Source organism: Hypanus sabinus, chromosome 1, assembly GCF_030144855.1.
Source record: "Hypanus sabinus isolate sHypSab1 chromosome 1, sHypSab1.hap1, whole genome shotgun sequence".
Lineage (NCBI taxonomy): Eukaryota > Metazoa > Chordata > Chondrichthyes > Myliobatiformes > Dasyatidae > Hypanus > Hypanus sabinus.
In genome coordinates, this window is record NC_082706.1 from 141,193,722 (window position 1) to 141,220,218 (window position 26,497).

At 43.6% G+C, this 26,497-nt stretch overlaps 1 protein-coding gene across 1 annotated transcript in view; it reads left to right on the forward strand.

The window, feature by feature from the left end:
• The window catches only part of LOC132398186 (cadherin-2-like), a 196,122-nt gene that overhangs the window by 143,482 nt on the left and 26,143 nt on the right, over positions 1 to 26,497 (forward strand). The window contains exons 8-11 of the mRNA XM_059977274.1: positions 3,001 to 3,138; positions 8,944 to 9,129; positions 19,685 to 19,938; positions 20,921 to 21,063. Of these exons, the coding sequence (XP_059833257.1) occupies positions 3,001 to 3,138; positions 8,944 to 9,129; positions 19,685 to 19,938; positions 20,921 to 21,063 (721 nt within the window). The remainder of the gene's footprint in view (positions 1 to 3,000; positions 3,139 to 8,943; positions 9,130 to 19,684; positions 19,939 to 20,920; positions 21,064 to 26,497) is intronic.

Below are 26,497 nucleotides of genomic sequence, written 5' to 3' on the forward strand. Positions count from 1 at the left end.
TCTGCATTGAACTAGGCAGGAATTTCACAAGCACTTTGTGGAACGGAGTTGTCACTCTCAAGAGAAAGTGGTATTACTGCTTAACGACCTCATCCTTCTTTCAGTGTGGGAGGCTATTCAGCCCATTGAGTCAATGTCAGCTTTCAGAGCAATCCTGTCAGTCCCAGTAGCTAATCTGGGCTGTCGTTTTATTGGTTTATTGTTTGCACATCAGTGTCTGGCAACTCAAAATGGAAGCGGGCAGAGGGTTGCCATAGGGCATTTATTAGGGGGAGAGTTTTGTGGATGAGAACGAGATTTTTGGATGGTATGTTGCCTCCCAGGGTCAGGGGTAACTTGGATCATGTCCATAGCGTTCTTAAGGAGGTTGAGAAGCCAGAGGTTGAGGTTCACATTGGTACCAATGATATGCAGGGTGGGTATGAAGCCCTACAAGGTAAGTTCAGGGTGCTAAGTTAAAGGACAGCATCTCCAGGGTGGTGATCTCAGGATTGCTACTAATGCCAAGTTCTCATGAGGCCAGCTATAGGAGGATAATCCTGTTTAACAAATGGCTGAGGAGATAATGCAGGAGGAAGGGCTTCAGATTTTTGGATCATCGTGCTCTCTTCCAGAGGATGTGAGACCGCTAAAGGTGGGGTGGTTCGTACTGAACTGGAGGAGGACCAATATCCTTGTGCTTGTGCTGCTCCGGGGGGCTTAAAGTAGATTTGCATGGGGATGGAAACCAGGACAAATGATGGAGTGATTCTGGGGAAAAACAATGCCAAGCCTACATGCAAAGACAGGAATCGAAACATAGAGCATGGTGGGACTAATGTTTTGTGTATTGTAGAAAAAGGCAGGTGAGCTTACAGCATGGAATTACGATATTGTAGCCATTAGTAGGATTTCATTGCAAGAGGGGCAGGACTGGCAGCTCAGTGTTCTGGGGTTCTGTTGTTTTAGACAATATAGAAAGGGTAACACTACTCAACAAGGAAAACGCCATGGTAGTGCTCAGACTGGAGAGATGGGAGAGCTTGTTTACTGAGTTTATATGGGTGAAACTGAGGAATAAGAATAGGATGACCATGTTAATGGGATTATATTATAAGCCTCCCAGTAGTCCATGGGATTTGGAGGAGCAAATTTATTACAGAAGTAGCAGACAGTTAGCAGAAAAATAAGGTTGTGATAGTAGGTAATTTTACTTTTCCACATAGGGTTTGTACTGTAAAAGGGCTGGTTGGGATAGTTTCCTTTATCAATATTGTGAGGCCCCACCTAGAGAGGATGCAATATTGAATCTCCTGTGAGGGAATGAGACAGGGCCACTGACAGAAATATATATGGGAACCAGTTTACATCTGGTGATCATAATGCAATTAGTTTTAAGGAAATTATGGAAAAGGATAGTTGTGGTCCTCGGGTTGAGATTATAAATTTGAAGACAATTTTGTTCCTATCAGGAAGGATCTAGTAGGTATGGATTGGGATACATTGTTCTCTGGTAAAGGCATGCTTAGTGAGTAGGCCTTCAAAGGTGAATTTTTCTTACATTTTTCAAAAGAGTACAGAATATGTATGTTCCTGTCAGAATAAAAGGCAAGGTGAACAGGTTTAAACAACCTTGGTTTTCAAAAGACATTAAAGCCCTGGCTAAGGAGGAGAAGCATAGTGGGTATAGGTAGCATGACGTACTTAAGGGATATAAGAAATGTAAGACAACACTTAAGAGGGAAATCAAGAGGGCTAAATGAAGACATGAGGTACCTCCAGCAGAGAGACTGAAGGAAAATCTCAAGGGCTTCTACAAATACTTTAAGAGCAAAAGGATAGCAAGGTACAAAATTGGCCCACCTTAAGATCAGCATGATCATCAATGAATGGAGCCAAAAAAAAGATGGGGCATATGTTAAATTGATTTTTTGCAGTTGTATTTACTTTGGAGATGGGCACAGAATCCATAGAATTTAGGCAAATTAATAGTGATGTCATGGACTGTATCCAGATTATAGAATAGGAGATCTTTTGCAGTCCTGAGGCCTGCCCATGTTAATTGGTGATTGTGAGCAGTCATTCATCATAGATTTGAAGTTCAAGAGCATGGAAGCAGGCTCTTTAGCCCGACTTAGCCATGCTGAGCAAGATGCCAATCTAAGCTAGTCCCAGTTGGCCCAAATGCCTCAAATCCCATCGAAATACCTTTTAAGTCTTATTGTACCAGTCTCGAGCACTTCCTTTAGCAGCTCATTTCATATACAGCCACCCTCTGAGTGGAAAAAGTTGCTCCTCAAGTTATTAACATCTTTCACCTCAAACCTGTGCCTTCTATTCTTGATTCTCCAAACCTGGGATAAAGCCCTCATGATCATGTACAGGTAAGTAGCTACACTAGGGGTTGAATCAAGGTTAAGTTGACAAATGTAGGAGAGAGACAGTAAGAGGGAACAGGACTGGTGGATTACTCCTGATAAATAGCATAGACGATGGGCTGAATGGCCTTGTATATCATAAATATTACTGTTCAGAAGGAGATTGTTCTGCCCATCAATTCCCTGGCAAGCTTGTTTTTTAATTAGAAAAAGACAGACAACATCAGAAACAAGAAAACCTGCAGACGCTGGAAATCCAAGCAGCGCGCACAAAATGCTGGAGGATCTGATCAGGCCAGGCAGCATCTATGGAACAGTGTTATGGTGCAGTGATGTTTCTAGCAGAAAACCTTTTAAGTCTTACTGTACCAGCCTCAACAGCATCAGAATCAGGTTTACAATCACTGACATTTGGAATGAAATTTATTGTTGTGGAAGTACAGGAAATAGAAATTACTGTTCTCAAGCTAGATAGAGCAAAAGAGGGCTAGTTATGTAGCATTAGTGGGTTCATGGACCATTCAGAAAACTGATGGTGGAGGGGAAGATTTTCCAGAATCACTGAGAGTGGGTCTGACTTTTTAAAATTCTTTAGGCATTCAACCCCAATCCTCATCCCTGGTATTCCCATTCTCTTTTACAGAAAGTTCCACAGTACACGTTGATAATTCAAGCAACAGACATGGAGGGAAGTCCGATGTATGGCCTTTCCAACACCGCTACCGCTATCATCACCATCACGGACGTCAATGACAATCCACCGGAGTTTACTGCTGCTACTGTAAGTATTGTGCCCCTTGCCCCTCCTTCTCTACTGCCCACTTTTACTTGTTTCTTTCTTTACTCACATCCCTCATTTTGGCTCTTTTGTTTCCCTTCAGCCTAACCCTCCCTTTCTTTGCCGTTCCTTTCTCTCTCCCTGTTGTAGATTTGAATGAATATTCCATCCAGAGCTGTGTACACTTATAGTCAGCCTATTGTAGGAAAGACATTAGTAAACTGGGAAGAGTACAGAGAAGATTTACAAGGATGCTGCTGGAATGCAAGAGCCTGCGCTAAAGGGAGAGATTGGGCTTCATTCCTTGGAGCATAAGAGAATGAGGGATGACCTTGCAGAGGTTTGTGAAATCACGAAGGCTATAAGTAGGGTGAGCACGCATGGTCTTTCTCCCAGGAAAGAGGGACCAAAAACAAGGTTGCCTAGCTCTGAGAGTGAGAGGCGAAATATTTGATTGAGACCTAAGGAGCTCAGTCTTCTTAACAGAGTAGGGGAGTCCAAAACTAGGGTGCCTAGATTTAAAGTGAGTAGAACATTAGAACATAAGAAATAGGAGCAGGAGTAGGCCATCTAGCCCATTAAGCTTGCTTTGCCATTCAATAAGATCATAGCTGATCTGACCATGGAGTCATCTCCACCACCTCTGCCTTTTCCCTGTAACCCTTAATTCCCCTAATATGCAAAAATCTATTCAACCTTGTCTTAAGTATATTTACCGAGGTAGCTTCCACAGATTCACCACTCTTTGGGAAAAGCATTTCCTCTTTATCTCCATCCTAAATTTACTCCCCCAAATCTTGAGGCTATGTTCCCTAGTTCTGGTATGACCTCCAGTGGAAACAACTTTCCTGCCTCTATCTTATCCACCCCTTTCATAATTTCTGCATAACCTCCCTACTCTTAAATTCAATCCCCCTGGCAATGAAGGCCAACAATCCATTGGCTTTCTTGATAGCCTGCTGCACCTGCAAACCAACCTTCTGTGGTTCATGCACAAGCACTCCCTAGTCCCTTTGCACAGCAGCATGATGCAATCTTTTTTACCATTTAAGTAATAATCTGCTCTTTAATTTTTCCTTCCAAAGTGTATGACCTCACATTTACCAACATTGTACTCCATCTGCTGGACACTTGCCCCGTTACTTAACCTGTCTATATCTCTCTGCAGACTCTCCGTATCATCTGCACAATTTGCTGTTCCACTCAATTTAGTATAATCAGCAAACTTAGATACACTACACTCGGTCGCCTCTCCAGATCATTATTGTATATTGTGAACAGTTGTGGGCCCAGCACCAACCCCTGTGGCACACCACTCACCTCTGATTGCCAACCAGAGTAACACCTAACAATCCCAACACTGCTTTCTATTGGTTAATCAATCCTCTATCCATGCTAATACATAAACCCCAACTCAATGCATCCTTATTTTATGGATAAGTCTTTTATGTGGCACCTTATTGAACGCCTTCTGGAAATCCAAGTAAACAACATCCAACCATTCCTCTCTATCCACTGCACTCATTATGTCCTCAGCAAACTCCAGTAAGTTTGTCAAACAGGACCTGCCCTTTCTGAGTCCATGTTTCATTTGCCTGATGGATCCATTTCTTTCTAGCTGCCTCGCTGTTTCTTCTTCAATGCTAGCTTTATTTTCCCAATTACAGATGTTAAACTAATTAGCCTGTAGTTACCTGCCTTTTGCCTACATCCTTTTTTGAACTGTGCCATGACATTCACCATCTTTCAATTCGCCAGGTCCTGCAGAGAGTCCAGAGACTTTTGGTAAATTATCACCAAAGCTTCTACTGAAAATTCTGCCATTCTTTTCAATACCCTGGGATGCATTTCATCAGAACCGGCGGTCTTGTCTATCTTTAGGTCCACAAGTTTGCTCGGCACTACCTCCTTAGTGATAGCTATTGTATCGAGGTCCTCGCCTCCCTGTTAGACGTATCCTCCGCTGTGAAAACTGACACACAATAGACATTCAAAGTTGCGGCCATTTCCTTATTATCCAATATCAATCCCCTCTTGTTCACTTTGACCATTCTTTTCTGCTTTATATTCTTATAAAAACTTTTACTATCCTTTTTCATATTTTGTCCTAGTTTGTTTCCATAACCTATTTTCCCTTTATTGCTCACGTAGTAGTTCTTTGTTGTCTTCCCAATCTTCCACTTTCCCACTACTCTTGGCGACTTTGTATAGGAGTTTGATGCCTGCCTGTAATTCCATAGTTATCCGAGGCTGACTCTCCACCCTTACTGTTCTTGCTTTTAACTGGAATATACTTTTGTTGAGGACCGTGAAAAATCTCTTTGAAAGTCGTCCACTGTTCCTCAACCTTCCCACCATGTAGCCTGTGTTCCCAGTCTACCCTAGCCAACTCCTCCCACATCCCGTTATAGTTTCCCTTGTTTAGGCATAATACATTGTTTTTAGATCAAACTATTAAAACCTCTATTCGTATGAGAAACACAATCATACTGTGATCACTCTTTCCAAGAGGATCCCTAACTACAAGATTGCTAATTTTACCTAACTCATTGCACAGGACCAGATCCAAGATAGCATGTTGCCTGGTAGGTTCAGTAACCTGCTGTTCATTCTACGAAGTCCTCTTCAAGACTGCCTCGACCAACTTGATTCACCCAATCTAAGTGCAAGTTAACTGCTGTTCCATTCTTACGTGCCTCAGGTATTTCTCGGTTTATTGCCTATCCCACTGTAATGTTACCTTTCGGTGGCCAGTAGACAATTCCCACTAGTGATATTTTTTCCCTATATACTATTCCTAATCTCTGCCCAGATGGATTCACCATTCTGCTCCTTAGATCTTATATTGTCACTCACTATCGCCCTGAGTTCATCCTTAATTAAAAGCACTACCCCACCTCCCTTACTTTCCTGCCTGTCCTTCTGTATTACCTGATATCCCTGGATATTTAATTCTCAATCCTCTCCACCTTGCAACACGTTTCTGGTTCTGAGGGATATTGTCCCAACACAGGCAAATCTAGATGGCAGTCTTGGTTGATGTGAACAATTTAGTCTGAAGGGCCTGTTTCTGTGCTGTATGTCTGTGACTGTAAGACTAAGGGCAGCAAGAGCAGGGAAACAACGGCTCGAAAGGCAGGACAGCCTCAGGAATGAAAGGCTTCTTCCAGTTCCTGGAGAAGTAAATTCATGATGTTGGCTTTTGTAGTCTCACCCCAGGCTTTTTTCCAGTCATTCAATCCACTTCGTTTTGCCCATTTCTGTGCACTGTTTTGAACACCCATTGACTCTGATATGACTGTTTCCATTAAATTGTTAAAGCATACACGAGTTTGTTGTGCAAGTGAAGTGCTGCTTCTGTTTCCACAGTAACTTCTTTAAAAAAAATCTGTTACTTAGAAATGATTATCTTTCCTTTTGAGCAGAAAGATCTCTGCACTTGATATGTAAGCAGCGTTTCAATTTTAAAACCATAAACCCCAGTACGCTTAATCTCCCAAACCTACACTGAAATGCAGAGATAATTGTTCACTTCAGTGGGATGTCTTAGTCTATATCCCTTTACTGGCTTTAGATCTCAATTGGAGGATCAGATGGTAAATGTCATCCCTGTTTTGTGTTTTTATAATCTCTACACACTTGAGGGACTGACCAGATGGTTCGATGTCTTTTGCTGATGTGTGTTTTAAAGCATAGAACAGTACTGTACAAGAACAGGCCCTTCGGCCCACATTGCCTGTGCTGAACATGATACATCCCTGAATATTTGTCTACCTAATGGCCGCTATCTTTTCTGCTTACACATCACCCGTTCCAGTTCCCACCACTGTGTAAAAAAAAAAGAACTTGCCGCACACATCTTTAAACTTTTTCTCACTCATATTAAGACAATGTCCTCTGATGTTAGCCTTTTCTTGTATGGGGAGAAAGATTCCGACCATCCGTGCATCTCAATTATATAAATTTCTGTTGGGTCTCCCTTCAGCCGCAGCTCCTGTGTACACATCCCAAATATATTCAACCTCGAATCAGAGGTGTTTACATAGAATAAAACACTACAGCACAGGGACAGGCCTTTTGTCCACAGTGTTGCTACTCTCTAATTACAGGTGGATGTTTGTTTACGAGGGAGTGAGGGTGAAATTGCAGCATTCTCCTTGGTGCTGGAACGGTTAAGTGGTGATGCGATATCTTGTGCAGTCACTTGGGTTTGAGAGTGACTTCTCTGGATCTGATGTGCCTAAAGAGGTCGTAGAGTCATAGAACACTGCAGCACAAAAACAAGTCCTTCAGCCCATCTAGTCCGTGCTGAATTATTAATCTGCCTAGTCCCATCCACTTGCACCCAGCCCGTAGTCCCCCTTACCCCTCTCAGCCACATACCTATCCAAATTTCTCTTAAATGTTGAAATTGAACCTGAATCCGCTACTTCCACATTCTCACCGGCCTCTCAGTGACCAAGATACCTCTCATATCCCCCTTAAACAGTTCACATTTCACCCATAACCCATGACCTCTAGTTGTAGTCTTACCCAACCTCAGCGGAAGAAAGGTCAACTTGCATTTACCTGGTCTAAGCTCCTCAAAATCTTGTATACGTTTCTCAAATCTCCCCTCATTCTCCTACGTTCTAGGGAATTAAGTCCTAACCTATTCAGCCTTTCCTGATAGCCAAGGTCCTCAAGTCCTGGCGACATCCTTATAAGTTTTTTCTGTACTCGTTCAATCTTCTTGATAACCTTCCTGTAGATAGGTGACACAAATTAAGCCTCACCTTAACTCAACTTCAACATAACATCCCAACCCTTGGGCACCGTACTTTAATTTATGAAGGCCAATATGCCAAAAGTGCCTTTTTATGACACTATCTACCTGTGGCAGCACTTTAAGGAATTATAGATTATATTATATCCATATAACAATTCCAGCACAGAAATATTCCTATGGAATTATAGATTTGTATTCCCAGATCCCTCCATTCTACTGCATCCTCAGCGTCCTATTGTTCACTGTAAGTCCGACCGTGGTTTGTCCTCTCATTCAGCAAAACCCAACAATTGTCTGCATTAAATTCCATCTGCCACCTTTCAGCCCATTTGTCCTTCTGGTCCAGATTCCACTGCAAGCTTTCATAGTCTTCCTCACTGTCCACTGCACTGCAATCCACAAATTTGCTGATCCAGTTTCCTCATTATTATCCAGATCACTGATTATAGATGACAACCGACGATAGACCCAGCACTGATCACAGGGTGCTGATCACAGGGTTCCAGTCAAAGGTGTAACCATCTCCTGCCATTCTCTGGCTTCTCACACAAAGCCCATGTTCAATCCAGATTGCTATCTCATCCTGAATGCCAAATAACTGAACCTTCTTTATCAATCTGCAATATGGAAGCTTGTAAGAGGCCTTGCTAAAGTCCATGTCGACAACATCCACTTTCACAAGTCATCAACTTTCCTGCTAACATCCTCCAACGTGATCTATCATGCACAAACCCATAATGATACTTTTAAAAACATAGAATACAGTAATGCTGAAGTCACATCTCGTTTAAAGGCCTTTAGTATGTTTTTTACAAGTCATGTTGTATCTACCATCTCTTTAGCTGTTGGCCGAAGCAAATCGGACTGGTGTTGGTGGGTTGCAGGATAATTGGGAGGGCATTTGAAGGGATGTGAAAGAATAGGGTTTGGGAATCTTAATGTTTGCTTTGCCCAAGCAATGCCTGGCGCCACACTATTGAAGGATTTATGTAGGATTTGACCAAGGTAACCATTGTATTGGTTCTATTTCTTTCTTGCAGTTCTATGGAGAAGTCCCGGAAAACAGGGTTGATGTTATTGTTGCAAACCTTACAGTGACAGACAACGATCACCCCCATAGCCCTGCTTGGAATGCAGCCTACAGTATAATTGGCGGTGATGCGACAGGACGATTTGCTGTTCTGACTGACCCCGTCAGTAACGATGGCCTGGTGACCGTTGTCAAGGTGCGTTAACAGTCTCTTTCTTTAACTTGTGGTAATTTCCTTCTCTCTTTTTAAGTTCTTCATTGTGCTTACTTTGTCACCCCCTCTCTTCTCCTCAGCTGCCCATGACTTCTCTTTGGTGCCCCTTCTTTCCTGTCTTCCGTGGCCCACTGTCCTCTCCTACCACATTCCTTCTTCACCCTATACCTCTTCCATCTATCACCTCCCAGTTTCTTAATTCATCCCTGCTCCACCATCTTACTTTGACCCTTCCTTTTCAGTCCTGACAAACCAGTCTACACCAGAAACATCGACTGATTATTCCTCTCTATAGATGCTGCCTACCTTGCTGAGTTCCTCCAGCATTTTGTATGTGTTGTAGCTGCCATGATCTGCAAAATGTCTTGTGATTATAAGCAGAGGTTGGGTGCGAATAAATCGGAATTGGTTTATTAATATGTACTGAGATGTAGTGAAAAGCTTGTCTTAATATTTTCATGAAAAGCAAATCATTGTTATACAAGGTAAAACAATAACAGAGTACAGAACATAAATAACAGTTGTAAAGAGTGCAGTGCAGGCAGACAATAAGATAAACTGGCATTGATTTATTATTATCACACGTACCAAGATACAGTGAAAAGCTTGTCTTGCATACTGTTTGTGCAGATCAAATCATTACAGTGCATTGAGATTTCAATCAGAATATCTCTGATTCAAGATCATACCAACCTGCATTTCTGTCGCATCTGTCAGGAGCTTCAGATGTTTCAGATAGATAGATAGATATATTATATGTGTGTGTGTGTGTGTGTATATATATATATATATGTATGTCTGTCTATATATATATATATATATCTGTGTGTGTGTATGTATGTGTGGCTAGGGTGCTGAAGACTTGGACACAATGTTATGGTAATTTTATGTATTGTACTGTACTGCCATTTTTTAAAAAACAACAAAATCCATGACATATGTGAATGATAAACCTGATTCTGAGATGGGTCTCTTGTGGACTGAGTGGGAAAATGGCAGGGAGAGAGGAGGGAATGGAAGCATCAGAAAGATATTCTGTAATGATCAACAAACCTTTCCTGGCGTCTCAGGGCTGGGTGTGTCTGTAACCCCCATCCCTTGGCACCTGCCTCTTGTCCCACACCCCTCCCACAGTGCTCTATCCTCACCATTACCTACATCCTTTGCTCCTGCTAGATTTCCAAACTCAGTCTGTGCTTCATATTGACAAATCAGTACTGTACATCATTGGCTGATTTATAAGAAATCTCAGATGTAGACAGGCTACGGGAGTTGTCAAGAACTCGGTGTGTAAAATGTAATGTCATTCACTGTGATAAACCTAACAGCAAAGTACTTTAAGGTGGGCAGACTGAGAGATAACTTGGGACCCCCTGGTGCATGAGTCACTGAAAGCCAACATGCATATCGAGCAGCTAATGAGAGAACCCAGTGGTATTTGGCCTTTACTCTCACTCAGCTTACTGCAGTTATTGAAGGCATCACTGAGAGCATGTTCAGAAAAGGGGACACTTGTGCTCGAGGAAATATAACAGGGTCACCTGACTGATTCTAGAGGAGGCAGGTACACTCTATAACCAGCAGAACAGGGCCTGTACATTGTGGAGTATAAAAGAATAAGATTTTATTACACCTTATAAAATTCTGCAAGGATTGGTCCCTGGAGATGAGCAGAGGCCATTGGGTTTTTAAAGCAAAGCCCAGTGGATTTGTGATCTCTGGTAATAATGCAGGAAAATGGCACTGTTTTTTTTTAAAAAAACTGACCATAATTTTTATGAATTATTGGATTGTCTCCAGAAGGTCAAATAGGCCGGTTTCTGGATGTTGTTCTTGGGGAATTCAGAGAAAACTTCTTTACCAATAGTATTTAAAGCGACACACACAAGATGCTTGTGGAACACAGCAGGCCAGGCAGCATCTATGGGAAGAAGTATTTAAAACGAGACTGGACAAGCATGAAAGAAATGCAGAGAATCAGTCACACTGATGGATTTAACCAAGTTGAAGACTCCAGTGGGGGGGAGAGACCAACATGAACTGGTTGGGCTGAATGGCCAGTTTCAGTGTCATATATCCCACATTATTCCACAATTATGGCAGCTGTTGTAGTCAGAGATGTATCTCACTTGTTCGATTGGCAAGCTGCCAGAGTGATAGTGACCACGTGACCAAGGTGAGGTTGGTTGAGGGATAAATATTGCTTTCAGTCACCAGGGGGAGCTGTTGGGCAGAACTCAGTCAATCAAAACCCTGCTGCTCAGAAAATGATGGAGCTTCTCAAATCTGCTTCACAGTCCAATAAAATTATGACTTGACTCTCAAATCTGCTTCACAGTCCAATAAAATTATGACTTGACTTCATATTGAACCTTGACTTTGCTCTAATTTCTCAGAATCAGATGTATTATCATTCACTTGGATTCTGTGAAATTTGCTTTATTTTTATTTAGAAATACAGCGTGGAATAGGCCCTTCCGACCCTTTGAATTGTGCTGCCCAGCAACCCACGACGATCTTGAATTAACTGTAGCCTAATCACAGGACAATTTACAATGACTGACTAACCTACTAACCGGTATGTCTTTGGACTGTTTGGAGGAAACTGGAGCATTCGGAGGAAACCCACGCATTGCAGAATAGGACATACAGAAACACATTAAAGGGAACATTGAGATTGAACTCCAAACAGTAATAGGGTCGCGCTAACCAGTGCAATTGTAGCAGCGGTACAGCCCAACAACATAAAATTACTATAAATTACAAAATAAATCATGCAAAATATGGAATGAACAGTATTTGTGGTCCATTCAGAAATCTGAAATTCCTGAATCATTTAATGTGGTAATGATAGTAATTTAATGGTAGTAATGAGAAGAGGACATGTCCTGGGTGAGTGGGATGCTGCCTTCTTGAGGCATTGCCTCTTGAAGGTGTGCTCGTGTCCACAGGTTGTGCCTTGATAGACAGCTTTGTTTTGTTTTTGGCAGTATGCATGTGCATGTTTGAATAGCAATAAATTTGAACTTTAAATGTTAGTCGTAGTACCTCCAGACTGAGGTGCCCAACATAGTACATATAACTCACACACACAAAGTAATATTACTACTAATAACTTAACAAGTAACAAAGTGCATTTGTGACAGAAGTGTAACGCTACTCACACTTCATACGTGGTGAGCCTGGGTGGTGGGGGTTCAGTAGTCTTGTGGCCTGGGGAAGAAGCTGTTCCCTGTACTAACAGTCCTTGTCCTCGTGCTATGTCATTTTCTTATAACCCAGATAAAGGACATTCTGCCCTTCGAATTTATGGTAGCTCTTAGTAAAATTCCATTATCCCATTCACCCACTGAATTTTGCTGCAACCTATTCTTTTGCATATGCCCATGTATGTGGGTTCAAAGGAGGCTCTCAAATGATTCCAGGATTGAATGGCTTGTCATATGAAGAGCATTTAATGGCTCTGGGCCTGTGTTCACTAGTATTCAGAAGACACTTGTCAAGTGGTGAAAGGCCTCGATAGAGTGGATGATATGGAGAGGATGTTTACTGTGGTGGGAAAACCTAAGCCCACAGGACACAGCCTTAGAATACCGGGGTGTCCTTTTAGAATGGAGATGAGGAGGAATTTCTTTAGCCGGAGAGTGGTAAATCTGTGTAATTCTTTGCAACAGGCAGCTGTGGAGGCCAAGTCCTAACATATATTTAAGGCAGAGATTGATAGATTCTCGATTGGTCAGGACCTGGAGGGTTATAGGGCAAAAGCAGGAGATAGGGGCTGAGGGGAAAATTGGATCATCCATAATGAAATGGCAGAGCAGACTCGATCGGCCAAATGGTCTAATTCTACTCTTGTATCTTATGGTCTTACTTTAGATCAAAATAAAATATCTCTCTATCTCTCTCTCTCTCTCTCTCTCTCTCCCCTCTCTCCCCTCTCTCCCCTCTCTCCCCTCTCTCCCCTCTCTCCCCTCTCTCCCCCCTCTCCCCCCTCTCCCCCCTCTCCCCCCTCTCCCCCCTCTCCCCCCTCTCCCCCCTCTCCCCCTCTCCCCCCTCTCCCCCCTCTCCCCCCTCTCCCTCCCTCTCCCTCCCTCTCCCTCCCTCTCCCTCCCTCTCCCTCCCTCTCCCTCCCTCTCCCTCCCTCTCCCTCCCTCTCCCTCCCTCCCTCCCTCCCCTCTCCCTCCCTCTCCCTCCCTCTCCCTCCCTCTCTCCTCCCTCTCTCTCCCTCTCTCTCCCCTCTCTCCCTCTCTCTCCCTCTCTCTCCCCTCTCTCCCCTCTCTCCCCTCTCTCCCCTCTCTCCCCTCTCTCCCCTCTCTCCCCTCTCTCCCCTCTCTCTCCCTCTCTCTCCCTCTCTCTCCCTCTCTCTCCCTCTCTCTCCCTCTCTCTCCCCTCTCTCTCCCCTCTCTCTCCCCTCTCTCTCCCCTCTCTCTCCCCTCTCTCTCCCCTCTCTCTCCCCTCTCTCTCCCCTCTCTCTCCCCTCTCTCTCCCCTCTCTCTCCCCTCTCTCTCCCCTCTCTCTCCCCTCTCTCTCCCCTCTCTCTCCCCTCTCTCTCCCCTCTCTCTCCCCTCTCTCTCCCCTCTCTCTCCCCTCTCTCTCCCCTCTCTCTCCCCTCTCTCTCCCCTCTCTCTCCCCTCTCTCTCCCCTCTCTCTCCCCTCTCTCTCCCCTCTCTCTCCCCTCTCTCTCCCCTCTCCCCCCTCTCCCCCCCTCTCCCCCCTCTCCCCCCTCTCCCCCCTCTCCCCCCCTCTCCCCCCTCTCCCCCCCTCTCCCCCCCTCTCCCCCCCTCTCCCCCCCTCTCCCCCTCTCCCCTCTCTCTCCCCTCTCTCTCCCCTCTCTCCCCCCCCCTCTCCCCCCCCCTCTCCCCTCCTCCCTCTCTCCCCCTCTCTCCCCCCTCTCTCCCTCTCTCTCTCCTCCCCCCTCTCTCTCTCTCTCTCTCCTCCCCCCCTCTCTCTCTCTCTCCTCCCCCCCTCTCTCTCTCTCTCTCTCTCTCCTCCCCCCCCCCTCTCCCTCATATTCAGATGTCTAACACCCTCTTACACACCACTGTCGTATCTGCTTCCACTCCACCTCTGGCAACCTTTTCCAGACACCCACCATAGTAACCATACCTCTGCAGTGACGGAGGTTTGAATAGCATCAAACGCACAAGGCTGATTTTAAAAACACTTGCCAAATATTGTAAAGAGGGAGAGGGGAAACTAGTTCTATTCATAGGAAGAAAAATATGAACATACATTGGACTGAAATTTAAATGTCACAGCTTGTTTGTATGTACGGGTGTGTCAGTCATGTGATTATAACCTGTGTGCTAACTGTTCCTGTGTTACCACCTCTGGTTATCTGAAGCACAGCAGCATTAACTTTCCAGTGCTTCTCCACCCCACCCCCCAACCATAAGCCCCTCATTCACACACCTCCCCTCTGTGCTGTCAAATCAATTCCAAAGCCATGTCGTTGAATCCTGCCCCACCCCAGGAAGTTGGGAGTCAACCTGTGACAGCGTTGTGCAAAAGATGGAATCCAGATTTTTGACCGGTCCTGTCAACTATCTAGGAAGCACAGTTGTGTGAGGGGGGTGGGGTGGGGGAGTGGAAATCCTTTATATATGAACTTGTCAAGTCTATTTACACTTTTATTTTGTTTCATTAAATATTGACCATCTTTTTCTGCTCTTTTACCTGCAGTTCCAGAATGAATTGTATCATTTATATGCATGACCATTAAATGTAAGCTGTAAAATTGGTAATCATTGCCAAAGTATTCAATTAGTGCAATTAATGACTGTGATGAATATAGTGGACACGGGTGGTGAGAGGTATAATGAGAAACATTAACAATGAATTTATCTAGCTTCCTGTTTCTGGGATCTCGCTCTGTGACATATTAGCTGCCCATTTTAAGGGCCGCATAACCTGTTTCAGAAGGAGCGCTATTGTGATGTATAGGCATTTTATGGGGCTCTACATCTCTTGGGGGAATTAAAACTGGCTCTGCTGCAGTAGCAGGCGCAGGTGTTTTAATAAATGCTCCAATTTTTCACAAGCTCCCAAAAAGTGAAAATATATGTATAGTTTGGAAAGACCATATATGTGTTTGTGTGTGTGTATGTTCACCAATATTCACACTTTCCTCAATTTCGCTCACAAGCACCTACCATAGTTGAGGTCTATCTACAACCACTGTCTGAGGGATACACTGAGGCTCTTTTGTACCTTTTAACTCCCCCCCCCCCCCCCCCAATCCTCCTTACTGCACACTGCGCACACGTTGAGTTCCTCAGTGTAATACTGGCCCTGAATCCACACCTCGGTTTTGTCGAGACGTACCTGGAACTGTCAAACCTCATTCAAATGAATAGGCACCCAATCCAAAGAAGCGATCAACAAACGTAAAACATTTATGTATCAATAGACATAACCGTTATTCGCTGAGTGTGTGTGTGTGTATTACTTCAAGGTTGTAAGATTATTGCAGGGCTGCCCAAGGCCAGTAGTGACAGAGTCCTCTGTCGCATCTACATTTTAAGACATTTTTTAGAACATTAAAGGAAATGATGAATATGTAACATTTGATTAAACGATACAGACCAGGTATTTCTGTCTGAGTACCTATCCATTTATTAAATGTTATTTAAAATTCCACTGGTTATTGCACCTAATTATTGTGCCATTTGTGGAGTTCATCAGCTTAGTAAAATGTTAAATTTATGCCTGGTATAGCAAAGCAAACTTGTTTGAGTATCATTTATTGTGGAATTAATTTCTGTTGGAGGCTGGAACTCTATTGGATGGGGTGCTACCTTGTTAGAGATGCTGTGTGTCTGGCCTCGTTGAGACCTACAGAATGGAAGCAACTGCTTCAACTCATCTGGTCCATGCCTGCATTTGGCCCATATCCCTCTAAATCATCTTTATCATAAGACTATATGATATAGAAGTGGGCCATTCGGCCCATTGAGTGTTCTGCCATTCAATCATGGGCTGATCCAATTCTTCCAGTCATCCCCACTCCCCTGCCTTCTCCCCATAACCTTTGATGCCCTGGCTAATCAAGAACCTATCTATCTCTGCCTTAAATGCACCCGATGACTTGGCCTCTACAGCCACACATAGCAACAAATTCCACAGACTTACCACCCTCTGACTAAAGTAATTTCTCCTCATCTGTGTTCTAAATGGATGTCCTTCAATTCTGAAGTCTTGCCGTCTTGTCCTAGGCACCCCTACCATGGGAAATAACTTTGCCATATCTAATTTGTTCAGGCCTTTTATCATTTGGAAGGCTTCTGAGATTCCCCCCCTCATTCTCCTGAACTCCAGGGAATACAGCCCAAGAACTGCCAGACGTCTCTCATACGGTAACCCTTTCCTGGACTATATACCTATTCATATACACTTCCTCTGGCAGTTCATTCCATTTTCTGATCACATTCCTGGTGGAAAAAATTTCCCCTTGGGTCTCTCTTAAACCTCTCCCCTCTTCCCTTAAATCTATGCTCTCTAGTGCTTGATGTCTGTGCAAATCCAGTCCCCATAGGTACTGTTCCCTTTCACCAGCACCTTTAGGGAATCCTGCAGAACTATTCCCAAGTTATTTTGTATTTTCTCTCCTTTTAGAAAATAGTCAATCCTTTCATTTCTTCTACCAAAGTGCATGACCATGCACTTCCCAACGCTTCATTCTGTCTACCACTTTTCCCATTCTCCTGATCTGTGTAGGTCCTTCTGTAGCCTTTCTACTTCCTCAAAACTACCTGCCCCTCCACCTATCTTCGTATCATCTGCAAACTTTGCAAGAAAGCCGTCAATTCCATCATCCCTACTCCCCTGCCTTCTCCCCATACCCTTTGATGCCCCGGCTAATCATGCCCTGACATACTATATGAAGCAAAAAAAATTGGTCCCAGCATGGAGCACCGCTAGTTATCAGCAGCCAACCAGAAAAGGTGCCCTTTATTCCCACTCTTTGCCTCCTGCCTGTTAGCCACTGCTCTGTCCATGCTAGAATTTTCCCTGTAATACAGTGGGCTGGTAGCTTGTTAAGCAGTCTCATGTGGCACGTTGTCAAAGATCTTCTGAAAATCCAAGTTCACAACATCAGCTGGTTCTCCTTTGTCTAGTCTGCTTGTTATTTCTTCAAAGAGTTGTAACAGATTTGTCAAGCAATATTTTCCCTTAAGGAAACCATGCTGACTACAGCTATTTTTTCATGTCTCCAAGCACCCCAAAACCACATGCTTAACAATCGACTCCAACATCTTTCCAGCCACTGAGGTCAGACTAACTGGCCTATAATTTCCTTTTTTCTGCCCCTCTTTTCTTGAAGAGTAGCTTGACATTTGTAATTTTCCAGTCTTCCAGAAACATTCCAGAATCTAGTGATTTGTGACAGATCATTACTAATGTCTCTACAATCTCTTCATCCACCTCTTTCAGAACCCTGGGTGGACACCATCTGGTCCGGGTGACTTATCTACCCTTTAAACCTTTCAGTTTACTAACTGCCAAAGGAACTCAGCAAGCTGAGCAGTGTTCGTAGTAGCAAAAGGATAGTTCATAATTTGGGTCAAGACTGTGCTCATGCTCCAGATTCCAGCAACTGCAGCCTCTGTCTGAGTAAATAAAATTTTGATGACGTAGAAACAGACCCTTCAACCCACAGTCTGCCAGTGTGGTTTTCTCTCTAGTCCTGTTGACCAAACCCCTTCCATCCATGGACTTCTCCAAACTTCTCTAAATTATTATAATTGAACCTAGTTGTGGTGGCAGCATCTTCCACACTTGTACCACCCTCTGAATAAAGAAGTTCCCACGCGGGTTCCCCTAAGTATTTCACCTTTCATTGAATCTCTAGATACATGGTCTCAACCAACCTTGGTTGAAAAAGCTTGTCCCCTTAGTAATTTTGTTTAGCTCTATCAAATCTCCTTCATTCTCCTACACTCCAGGGAATAAGGTGCTGAACTATTCAACCTTTCCCTGTAACTCAGGCCCTCAAGATCCAGCAGATCCTTGTGATTTTTCCCTCTAGTTTTTCATGCTTGTTATCTTTCTTGTAGGAAGGTGACTAGAATTGCATCTAAATCTGCCCTTGCCAATGTCTTCAGCATCACATCGCAACTCTGGTACTCAATACTTACGAAGGCCATGAGCCAAAATCTCTCCATGACCCTTTCTACTCTTGACCTCCCTTTCAAGGAATTGGGAATCAGTTTTCCCAGATCTCTTTGTTCTACCATTTGCCCCGTGATCTCAGGCTCACTGTGCTCCTCCTACCCTGAGTGACCCTCTGAAAGTGCAACACCTCGTACTTGTCTGCATTCCATTCCATCTGCCACTTTTTTAGCCCATTTTTCCAGCTGGTCCAGATCCTGTTGCAAACTCTGATACTCTGAGTGCTTTTATTTGCCTTGTGGGTCAGAGTAAGTCACAATCAAATAGCACAGAGACATTCTGCCCGGTCCGTTGGTGCCAAGTAGATGCCTACTGATATTATTTCTGTTTACTGGCACTTAGTCTATATTTTGCTGAACTTTGGGATTCAGATGCTTCTCAATGTTATTGGAGTGTGTTGGCTTCATGGTTTGGATTAAAGCTGTTAGCAGTTTGAAATGGTATGTGTTTTTGGTAATTAGTTTACAATTGTCTAATGTACACGGATACAGTGAAAAGCTTTTGTTTGCATTCCACCCGTACGTATATAATACACTGAATGGCCACTCTGTTAGATAAAGTGGCTGCCGAATCTACATTCATAGTCTTCTGTTACCGTAGCCCATCCACCAGTTTTTGACATGTTGTATGTTCGGAGATGCTTTTCTGCACAACGCAGTTGTAACACCTGAGCTACTGTTGCTTTCCTGTCAGTTTGAACCAGTCTGGCTGTTCTCCACTGACCTCTCTCAGTAACAAGGCATTGGCACCTACAGAACTGCCATTCAGTTTTTTACACCATTCTCTGTAAACTCTAGGGGCCATGAAAATTCCAGCAGATCAGTTTCTGAGATGCTCAAATTAATCAATCATTCCATGGGCAAAGTCTCTTAAATCACATTTCTTCCGCATTCAGATGTTTGGTCTGAACAACAACTGAACTTCTTGACTATGTCTGCATGCTTTTTATGCATTGAGTTACTGCCACTCGATTAGCTGATTATATTTTTGCACTAACGAGCAGGTGTACCTAATGAAGTGTCCGCAGAGTGTATCACATCAAGGTGGTACAGGGAAAAAAATGCAGATGTTAGGGTTATAGTCACAGTGAAGGTGCAGTGCAGATGGAAAAATAAAGTACTGCAAGGACCAAGAGAAGGCAGAGTGAGACAAAGAGTTTATTTTTCAAATTCTGTTCAAGAGTCTGATAATAGTAGAGTCGAACCTGTGCTTAAGTCTGATGGTGTGTGTTGTTAAGCTTTTGTGTTTTCTGCTCTGTGTAGAAGGGGCTTTGATTAGGCAGGCTGCTTTCCCAAGATGTGTAAGCGGAGTCCTTGGATGGGAGGCCAGCTTGTGGATTTTTTTCACCTTTCCCCTTCTTCCACAGCCTATCGATTATGAAACCAGCAGAGCTTTTGTGCTGACAGTGATTGCGGAAAATCAAGTGCCCCTGACAAAAGGCATCCAGCTTCCGCCCCAGTCGACAGCCACCGTCTCCATCAATGTCATTGACGTGAACGAGAGCCCGCAGTTTGTTCCAAACCCGAAGCTGATCCGGCAGGAAGAGGGACTTCCCGAGGGCAAGATCCTGACGATATTCACAGCGGAAGACCCGGACCGTTACATGCAGCAGACACTGAGGTATAGTGTCTTCCATCTGATGGTGTGGGATGACGCATTGGGCTCTTCTGTCCATCTTGTCTTGGTTTGATGGGCTCTATAACTCCCCTGAATCCTGCACAATTCCAGGGAAGTGAGTTCAATCCTGACTGGTAGGGTTTGCACGCTCCCCCTGTGGCTGAGTGGATTTCCCCCAAGTGCCCTGGCTCGTCCCTCATCCCAAAACACAAGTTAATTGGCTGCCGTAAATTGCCCTAATGTGTGGGTGGCTGGTCCAATCTGAATAAAATGGAATTATTTTATCATTGTCACTTCTAACAAAACACAGCTGAAATAATTCTGCTTGCCTGTTATCCTTACATTGAGGTGGCAGAAAGAAAACAAAGGCAAAATTTAGCATTACAGGGAAGTGTAGTGCAGGGAGACCAACACAGTGCCAAGGTCATGGTGAGGTATGTGATTGAGAGATTGAGCTCATCTTTAGCTGCCCTTGGACCGACCGGATGGTACATAATTCCAAGATGTTATATTTCCTGCCTTAGTCATGGGGGAAGAGGAGAGAAAGACTGTGATGGGTGGGGTTTTGGATTATGTTGCCTGCCCTGGGGCAATGGGAAATTAGGTAGTGTCCTTAAGGAGAGGCTGGTTTCTGTGAATGACTGAACTGTGCTCACACTCTGCAGGTTCTTTTAGTCTCAGCCAGACAGTTCCTGTACCAAGCCGTGACGCATTCAGAGGGTGATATAAATGGGTGATTGGGAGGGTCAGTCTGGACTTGATGGACTGAAGAGCCTGATTCCCTGTTCTGTGACTCTGCTGAATGTGGGTTTAAGTGCTTTTTTATTCCAGTGTGAAAATATGGTGGAGCTGAGTAAGAGGGTGGGACTAATAGATGAGCTAGCATGACTTTGGGCAGAAGGGTCTCTGAATAATTTGATTTGTAATGTTGTAAGTAACAAGCAGTTGTTAAGAAGCGAATATAAATTTCTTGTTTAAATTTTAGATATTCAAAGTTGTCAGATCCAGCAAACTGGCTAAAAATCGACCCCCTACATGGTCAGATTACTACAATTGCTGAGCTGGATCGAGAGTCGCCATACGTTAAGAACAACATGTACAACGCAACGTTCCTGGCAGCAGATAGTGGTACGTTACATCTTGGTTTTTGGCTAAAACCCTTCTTTCAGGTCTTGATGAAGGATCTCAGCCTGAAACGTCGACTTTTCACTTTTCCATAGATGATGCCTGGTCTGCTAAGTTCCTCCAGTATTTTCTGTGTTGCTTGGATTTCCAGCATTTGCAGATTTTCTTTTGTATATGTTTTTTTGGAATTGTTTCCTCTCTTCACAGACACTTTTATCTTTTGAGCATTTTCAGCACTGTCTGAAGGAGTGTGAAATGGACCCAATTTCCCAGAATACTCAACAGCTCAGACTTTATTTACAAAGGGAGAGACAGAATGAAAGAGATTTTGCTGAAGTCTTAATCATTTCTCTCTCCACAGAGATGCGAAGTCTACTGGGAAGTCACTTCACAGGTTACAAAGAGATGATCAGTGACATCAAATCTGTTTCTCTTTCCACAGATACTTTATGACCTGTTGAGTATTTCTGGCATTTTCTGTCCTTGCTGGGTATCGGTATTGTTTACCTAAACACAAATTATGTATAGCTGACAACACAATATTAATTAAAATGTTTCGGTCAGAAGTTCTTTAAACTATTTCATTTATCATTTACACTTCCAGGGAATGATTGAGGTCAAATGGAGTTATTGTTAAAGACTTTCTCTGTAAACTCCAATTTATTTTGCGTACAGGAAGTTGTGCCTGATCAAGCACAGTATTGTAAAGCCAGTGTTTTATTGCCCAGCCTTTGGCCATTTGAGGTTGGTAGTTGAATGTGTTGCTGCCAGTTAACTGAGTGGGCTATCTGAGAGGTATCTGAGAGGGTAGCACTGGGGGTGGGGGGGGTGGATTTTAGATCTTTTTCCCACTGGTGAATTCTGGTGTAGAACTGGGATTGGCTCATCATTATCACATGTACGGAGTGCAGCATAGCAACAACGTAGTACACCAATCTCTTGTGTGCGGAGTAATTGGAGCTTACAGACAACACAAGGAATCTAATTTTAACAAGAGCTGAATTTGACCTCAGTTATTCACTAGAAGTGCAAATGATAAGTGAAACAGTTTCGGCTAATTTAGTCTGCATCATTTCAATTGGACTGATGTGTCAAATTCAGGCTGTCCTACTTATTATTCTGTGTTGCCAGGACTCAGGAGACTGAGCTGCAGGAAGAGATTGGATAAGCAATTACCTGTTGAGTTTTTCCAGCAGACCCTGTTGTTGCTGCCCATAGCTCTGTTATTCTGACATGCTTTTGGGACCAGTGTTCCCTCAAACTCTTTACCTGAGGCAGTAGCACATTGCAAAGGGCCAACTTAGATTGATTTCAGACCACCCTTGGGAGGACTGTGTTCAGTACTTAGTTCCCTGCTATAGGAACGATGTTGCTAAACTGTAAAGAGTGATGAAAAGATTATCGATATTCCCAGGACTCGCACGATTGAGATTCTCCGACAAGAACAAAGTCCTTTATGGAGCCGAGAAAAGGACTTTATGGAGCATAGGAGAATGAGAAATGCTCTTGTAGAGGCATATACAATCATGAATGGCATGGACAGGTTGAAAATGCAGTCACTTCCCAAGGTTGGGGAGTCAAGAATTAAAAGGTGCAGCTTTAAGGTGAAAGGGGGAAGTTTTTATAGGAATTTTGAGGGACAACTGTTTTACAGACTGGTGATAGTATTTACTGTATGTGGAATGAGCTGCCAGAGGAAGTGGTTGAAGCAGGTGCAATAACAGGTGGACAGGTCCATGGGTTTGAAATGTTTTGAGTATTATGGGCCAAATCTTAAGCAAATGGGACTGGCTTGGATGGGCATCTTGGCTAGCCTGGACCAGATGGGTGATGGGCCTATCTCTGTACTGCATGAAGAGATCGGATAGGGTTGATGGGGGTGAGGTGAGCTGGGCAATGTGACGAAACCTTTTGTGATTCTTAAGTAGCTTGTTTCTCTGCAGCCAGTTACAGTGACCCATCAGCACTGAGAGGACTGGGCTGACAACCTGGGCAACTGAGGACTTGAAATTTAGTTTACTAAGCAACCCAAAATAAAACACTAGTCTCGGTAACTGGTTTATTATTTTCATGTGTACTGAGATAACGGTGAAAATCTTTTGCTTGCATGCCATCCAGACAGATCACTCCATAGATAAGTACAGTGAGGTAGAATAAAAGGTCAAAACACAGAATGCAGAACAGAGTGAAAGGATACAGTGAAAGTCAAGTCAATTTTATTGTCACTTAACTGTGTACATGTATATAACTATATAATGTATATAGAAACAAGAAAACGTTTCTTCAAACCTGCATGTAAAGTGCCGTGCAGGTAGACAGAAGTGTAGGCACCACGACAAAGTGATTGGTTTCCTGAAGTCATGGGTAAAGCAGTTACCATACCAAGCTGTGATGCAAAGAGGTAGATGCTTTCTGTGGTGCATCTGTAATCATTGGTGGGAGTCGCTGGGAGCAATAATTCTGAAAATGATCATTTGTAAAAATGCATCCAGTTCACTAATGTCCTTCAAGGAAGGAAATCAACTATCCTTGCACAGTCTGGGCAAACATTCATCTCCTTCCAGAATGGTCTGGGTGAGGTCCTTTGTGTCTCTAGTTAATACTTGCATTGACAAGGGTCCCTACAAGTCAGCTGTGACTGGTCTGGCAAATACAGCAGAAGAAATTGACCATTTGGCCCTTTGAACCTGTTGTTCCATTCAGTCTGGTCATGGCTGGTCTGGGCTTGGCTTTGAGCTCCCCTCTCCTGCTTGTTCCACTGACCCCAACTCTCCTGAGTTCCAGTAATTGGAGGAAATGCCTTCATCCCCCACCAACCCTATTTAAGTATATTTAACGTAGAAGTTGATAGGTTCTTGATTGCTAAGAGTGCCAAAGGTTAAGGGGAGAAGGCAGGAGAATGGAATTGAGAGGGAAAATAAATCAGCCATGATGGAATGGCAAGCAGACTCGGTGGCTTCATTTTGCTCCCAGGTCTTATGGCCAGATGGACGTGGAAAAACATTGGAATAAAGTTGCTTGTTGGAACAGTACGAGAGGTCCAAGATCCTTGTGCTTCTGCACGATTTGATGTGGAGTGGACAGGCAGAGGTTCCACGGATGGAGAATCGTTGCACCTTCCATTAATGACCACAACCAGTAACTCCCTCCCAACCTCCAGTTCTTCCGTCTCCGATAACCATGAACATCAAGGGGTGACACAGTAGCGTAGCAGTTAGTGTAACGCTATTACAGCGTCGGCGACCTGAGTTCGGTTCCAATGTTATCGTATGTTCTCCCCGTGACCGCGTAGATTTCCTCTGGGTACTCAGACTTCCTCCCACATTCCAAAATGTACACTTAGTAGGAAATATGGTTGGAATTGGATGGTGTGGGTTCATTGGGCTGGAAGGACCTGATATTATGCTGCATCTTCAAACAACGCTGGGTTATCTGTTCCTCACTACTTTCTGCAAAGAACACACACAGATGCAGCAAACAATGTCCTACGAGGCAGTGAAAGCCCACCTGCAAACACACAGCTGCCACATCCTCTTAACATTCATCAGCACTCTCTCAGTCGAGTTTGTTGTCACATACAAAAGTACAGATGCAATGCTCACAGGCACATATATTCACAGGAAAACAATAAATTAAACATAAATTATGCACAATTTTTAGAAGAAAGATCACAATTAGAATAAAAAGAGCATACACAAAATGCTGGAGGAATTCAGCAAGTCAGACAGCATTTATGGAGGGGAATAAACAGACCAGCATTTTGGTGTGTTGCTCAAGATTTCCAGTCTGCGTGGAAGCTCTCATCTGTAGCATAAAAAGAATTCCCACTATGGTGGAAAGTGGTCATAGTGTTGCTATACTGAGGCAGTGATTCAGTTTGCGCAAGTTCATTTAGAACTGAATGGTTGTTCTCGAATCATTATTTGAAAGGAAGTGGCTATTCCTGAATGTGTTGGTATGAGACTTCAGGCTTCTGTACCTCCTGCCTGACGGTAACCGTGAGAAGATGTTGGACATCTGGGGATGTTGCCGCCTTGAAGCAGAACCTCCTGTGGATGCTGGCGATGATGGGGAGGGATGTTCCTGTGATGTAACGGGCTGAGTCCACGACTCTGTGCTGCTTCTTGTTTCATTTCTGTGCACTTGAATTGTTATACCGGACCGAGAAGCAACCAGTCAGCTTACTGTAACAGTACATCTGTAGAGGAACTAGCTCAGGGGTGGGCAAACTTTTTGACTTGAGGGCCACAAAGGGTTCTAAAATTTGACAGGGGGGCCGGACCAGGAGCAGATGGACGGAGTGTTTTGGTAATACACCTCATAAGAGAAAATAAAATATCATGGGATATGTAGAAAACATGTGCTTTAATTTCAATTGAAAATGAACAAATGCATTACAACAAAATATCTGTCTTTGAAGTCCCATGGTATTTAGCTATTTATTGAAATGACTTTTAAAACACTGAAAATTAAATGAATAAAATACAGCTTTTTTAATAGTAACAGTTATTACTTTAAAGCACTGAAAATTCTGTTATACTTCAAGATATTATCATCATCACTCTCCTCCTGACTGTCTTTATTTCAAAAATGGTAGGAGATGCAGGTCTACTTGTCCTGCTCCTTCTTATTCAATTGTCCCCGTGCCAAAACTCAACAACGACCAGCACAAAGACAGAACAGTGACAGCGCGCCAGTATGTGGAGCGCGTTATTTGATCTGGAGCGCATTTTTTATTTTGAGAACGTACGTGCACCTGCGCACTACTCATGTCCATCACTTAACAGAAGTGACATGTAACATGTAAGGCTTATTGAAAAAAATATTTTCAAATGCATTTTTTACATAACACAACGAGGAAACGTATTTTTAATTTCAGTGGGAACAGTGTTGTTGGTCTCCCTTTTTAGCCAGCGCATCAGTCTGGATTTAGTTTTGTTGTGGCGATTCTCAGGATGGATCTGAGGTGTTGGTCAGTTAACTTGGATCTGCGGCTGGCTTTGTTGATGTTCATGACGCTGAACGCCTGTTCACACAAATAGGTCGAGCCGAACAAAGAGTAAATCGCAAATGTGGAGTAATACGCTGCACCTCAACAAATGGCAATGTATATAGAGTGCGTCATCTATTGGGAAAACGCCAGAATTGCGGGGAAAAAACGTTAACAAGGTTTAGTAATATAATTTCATCAAGTTCTGCGGGCCGGATTAAAAAGCTTAACGGGCCGCATATGTCCGGCGGGTCGTAGTTTGCCCATGTCTGAACTAGCTTCTTCACTCAGTCCAGAAGTTAACTGGAGGTATTAAAGAACCATTCCGGTTCTGATGTTGGCTCCAGTGTGAGTGTGAATGGACTAGGTGTTCGTGCTTGTGTTTTGTGATGCTTTGAACGTTGCCCAACCTCTCCTACAGCAAAGGTTTGGTTGGTGGGGGGGGTG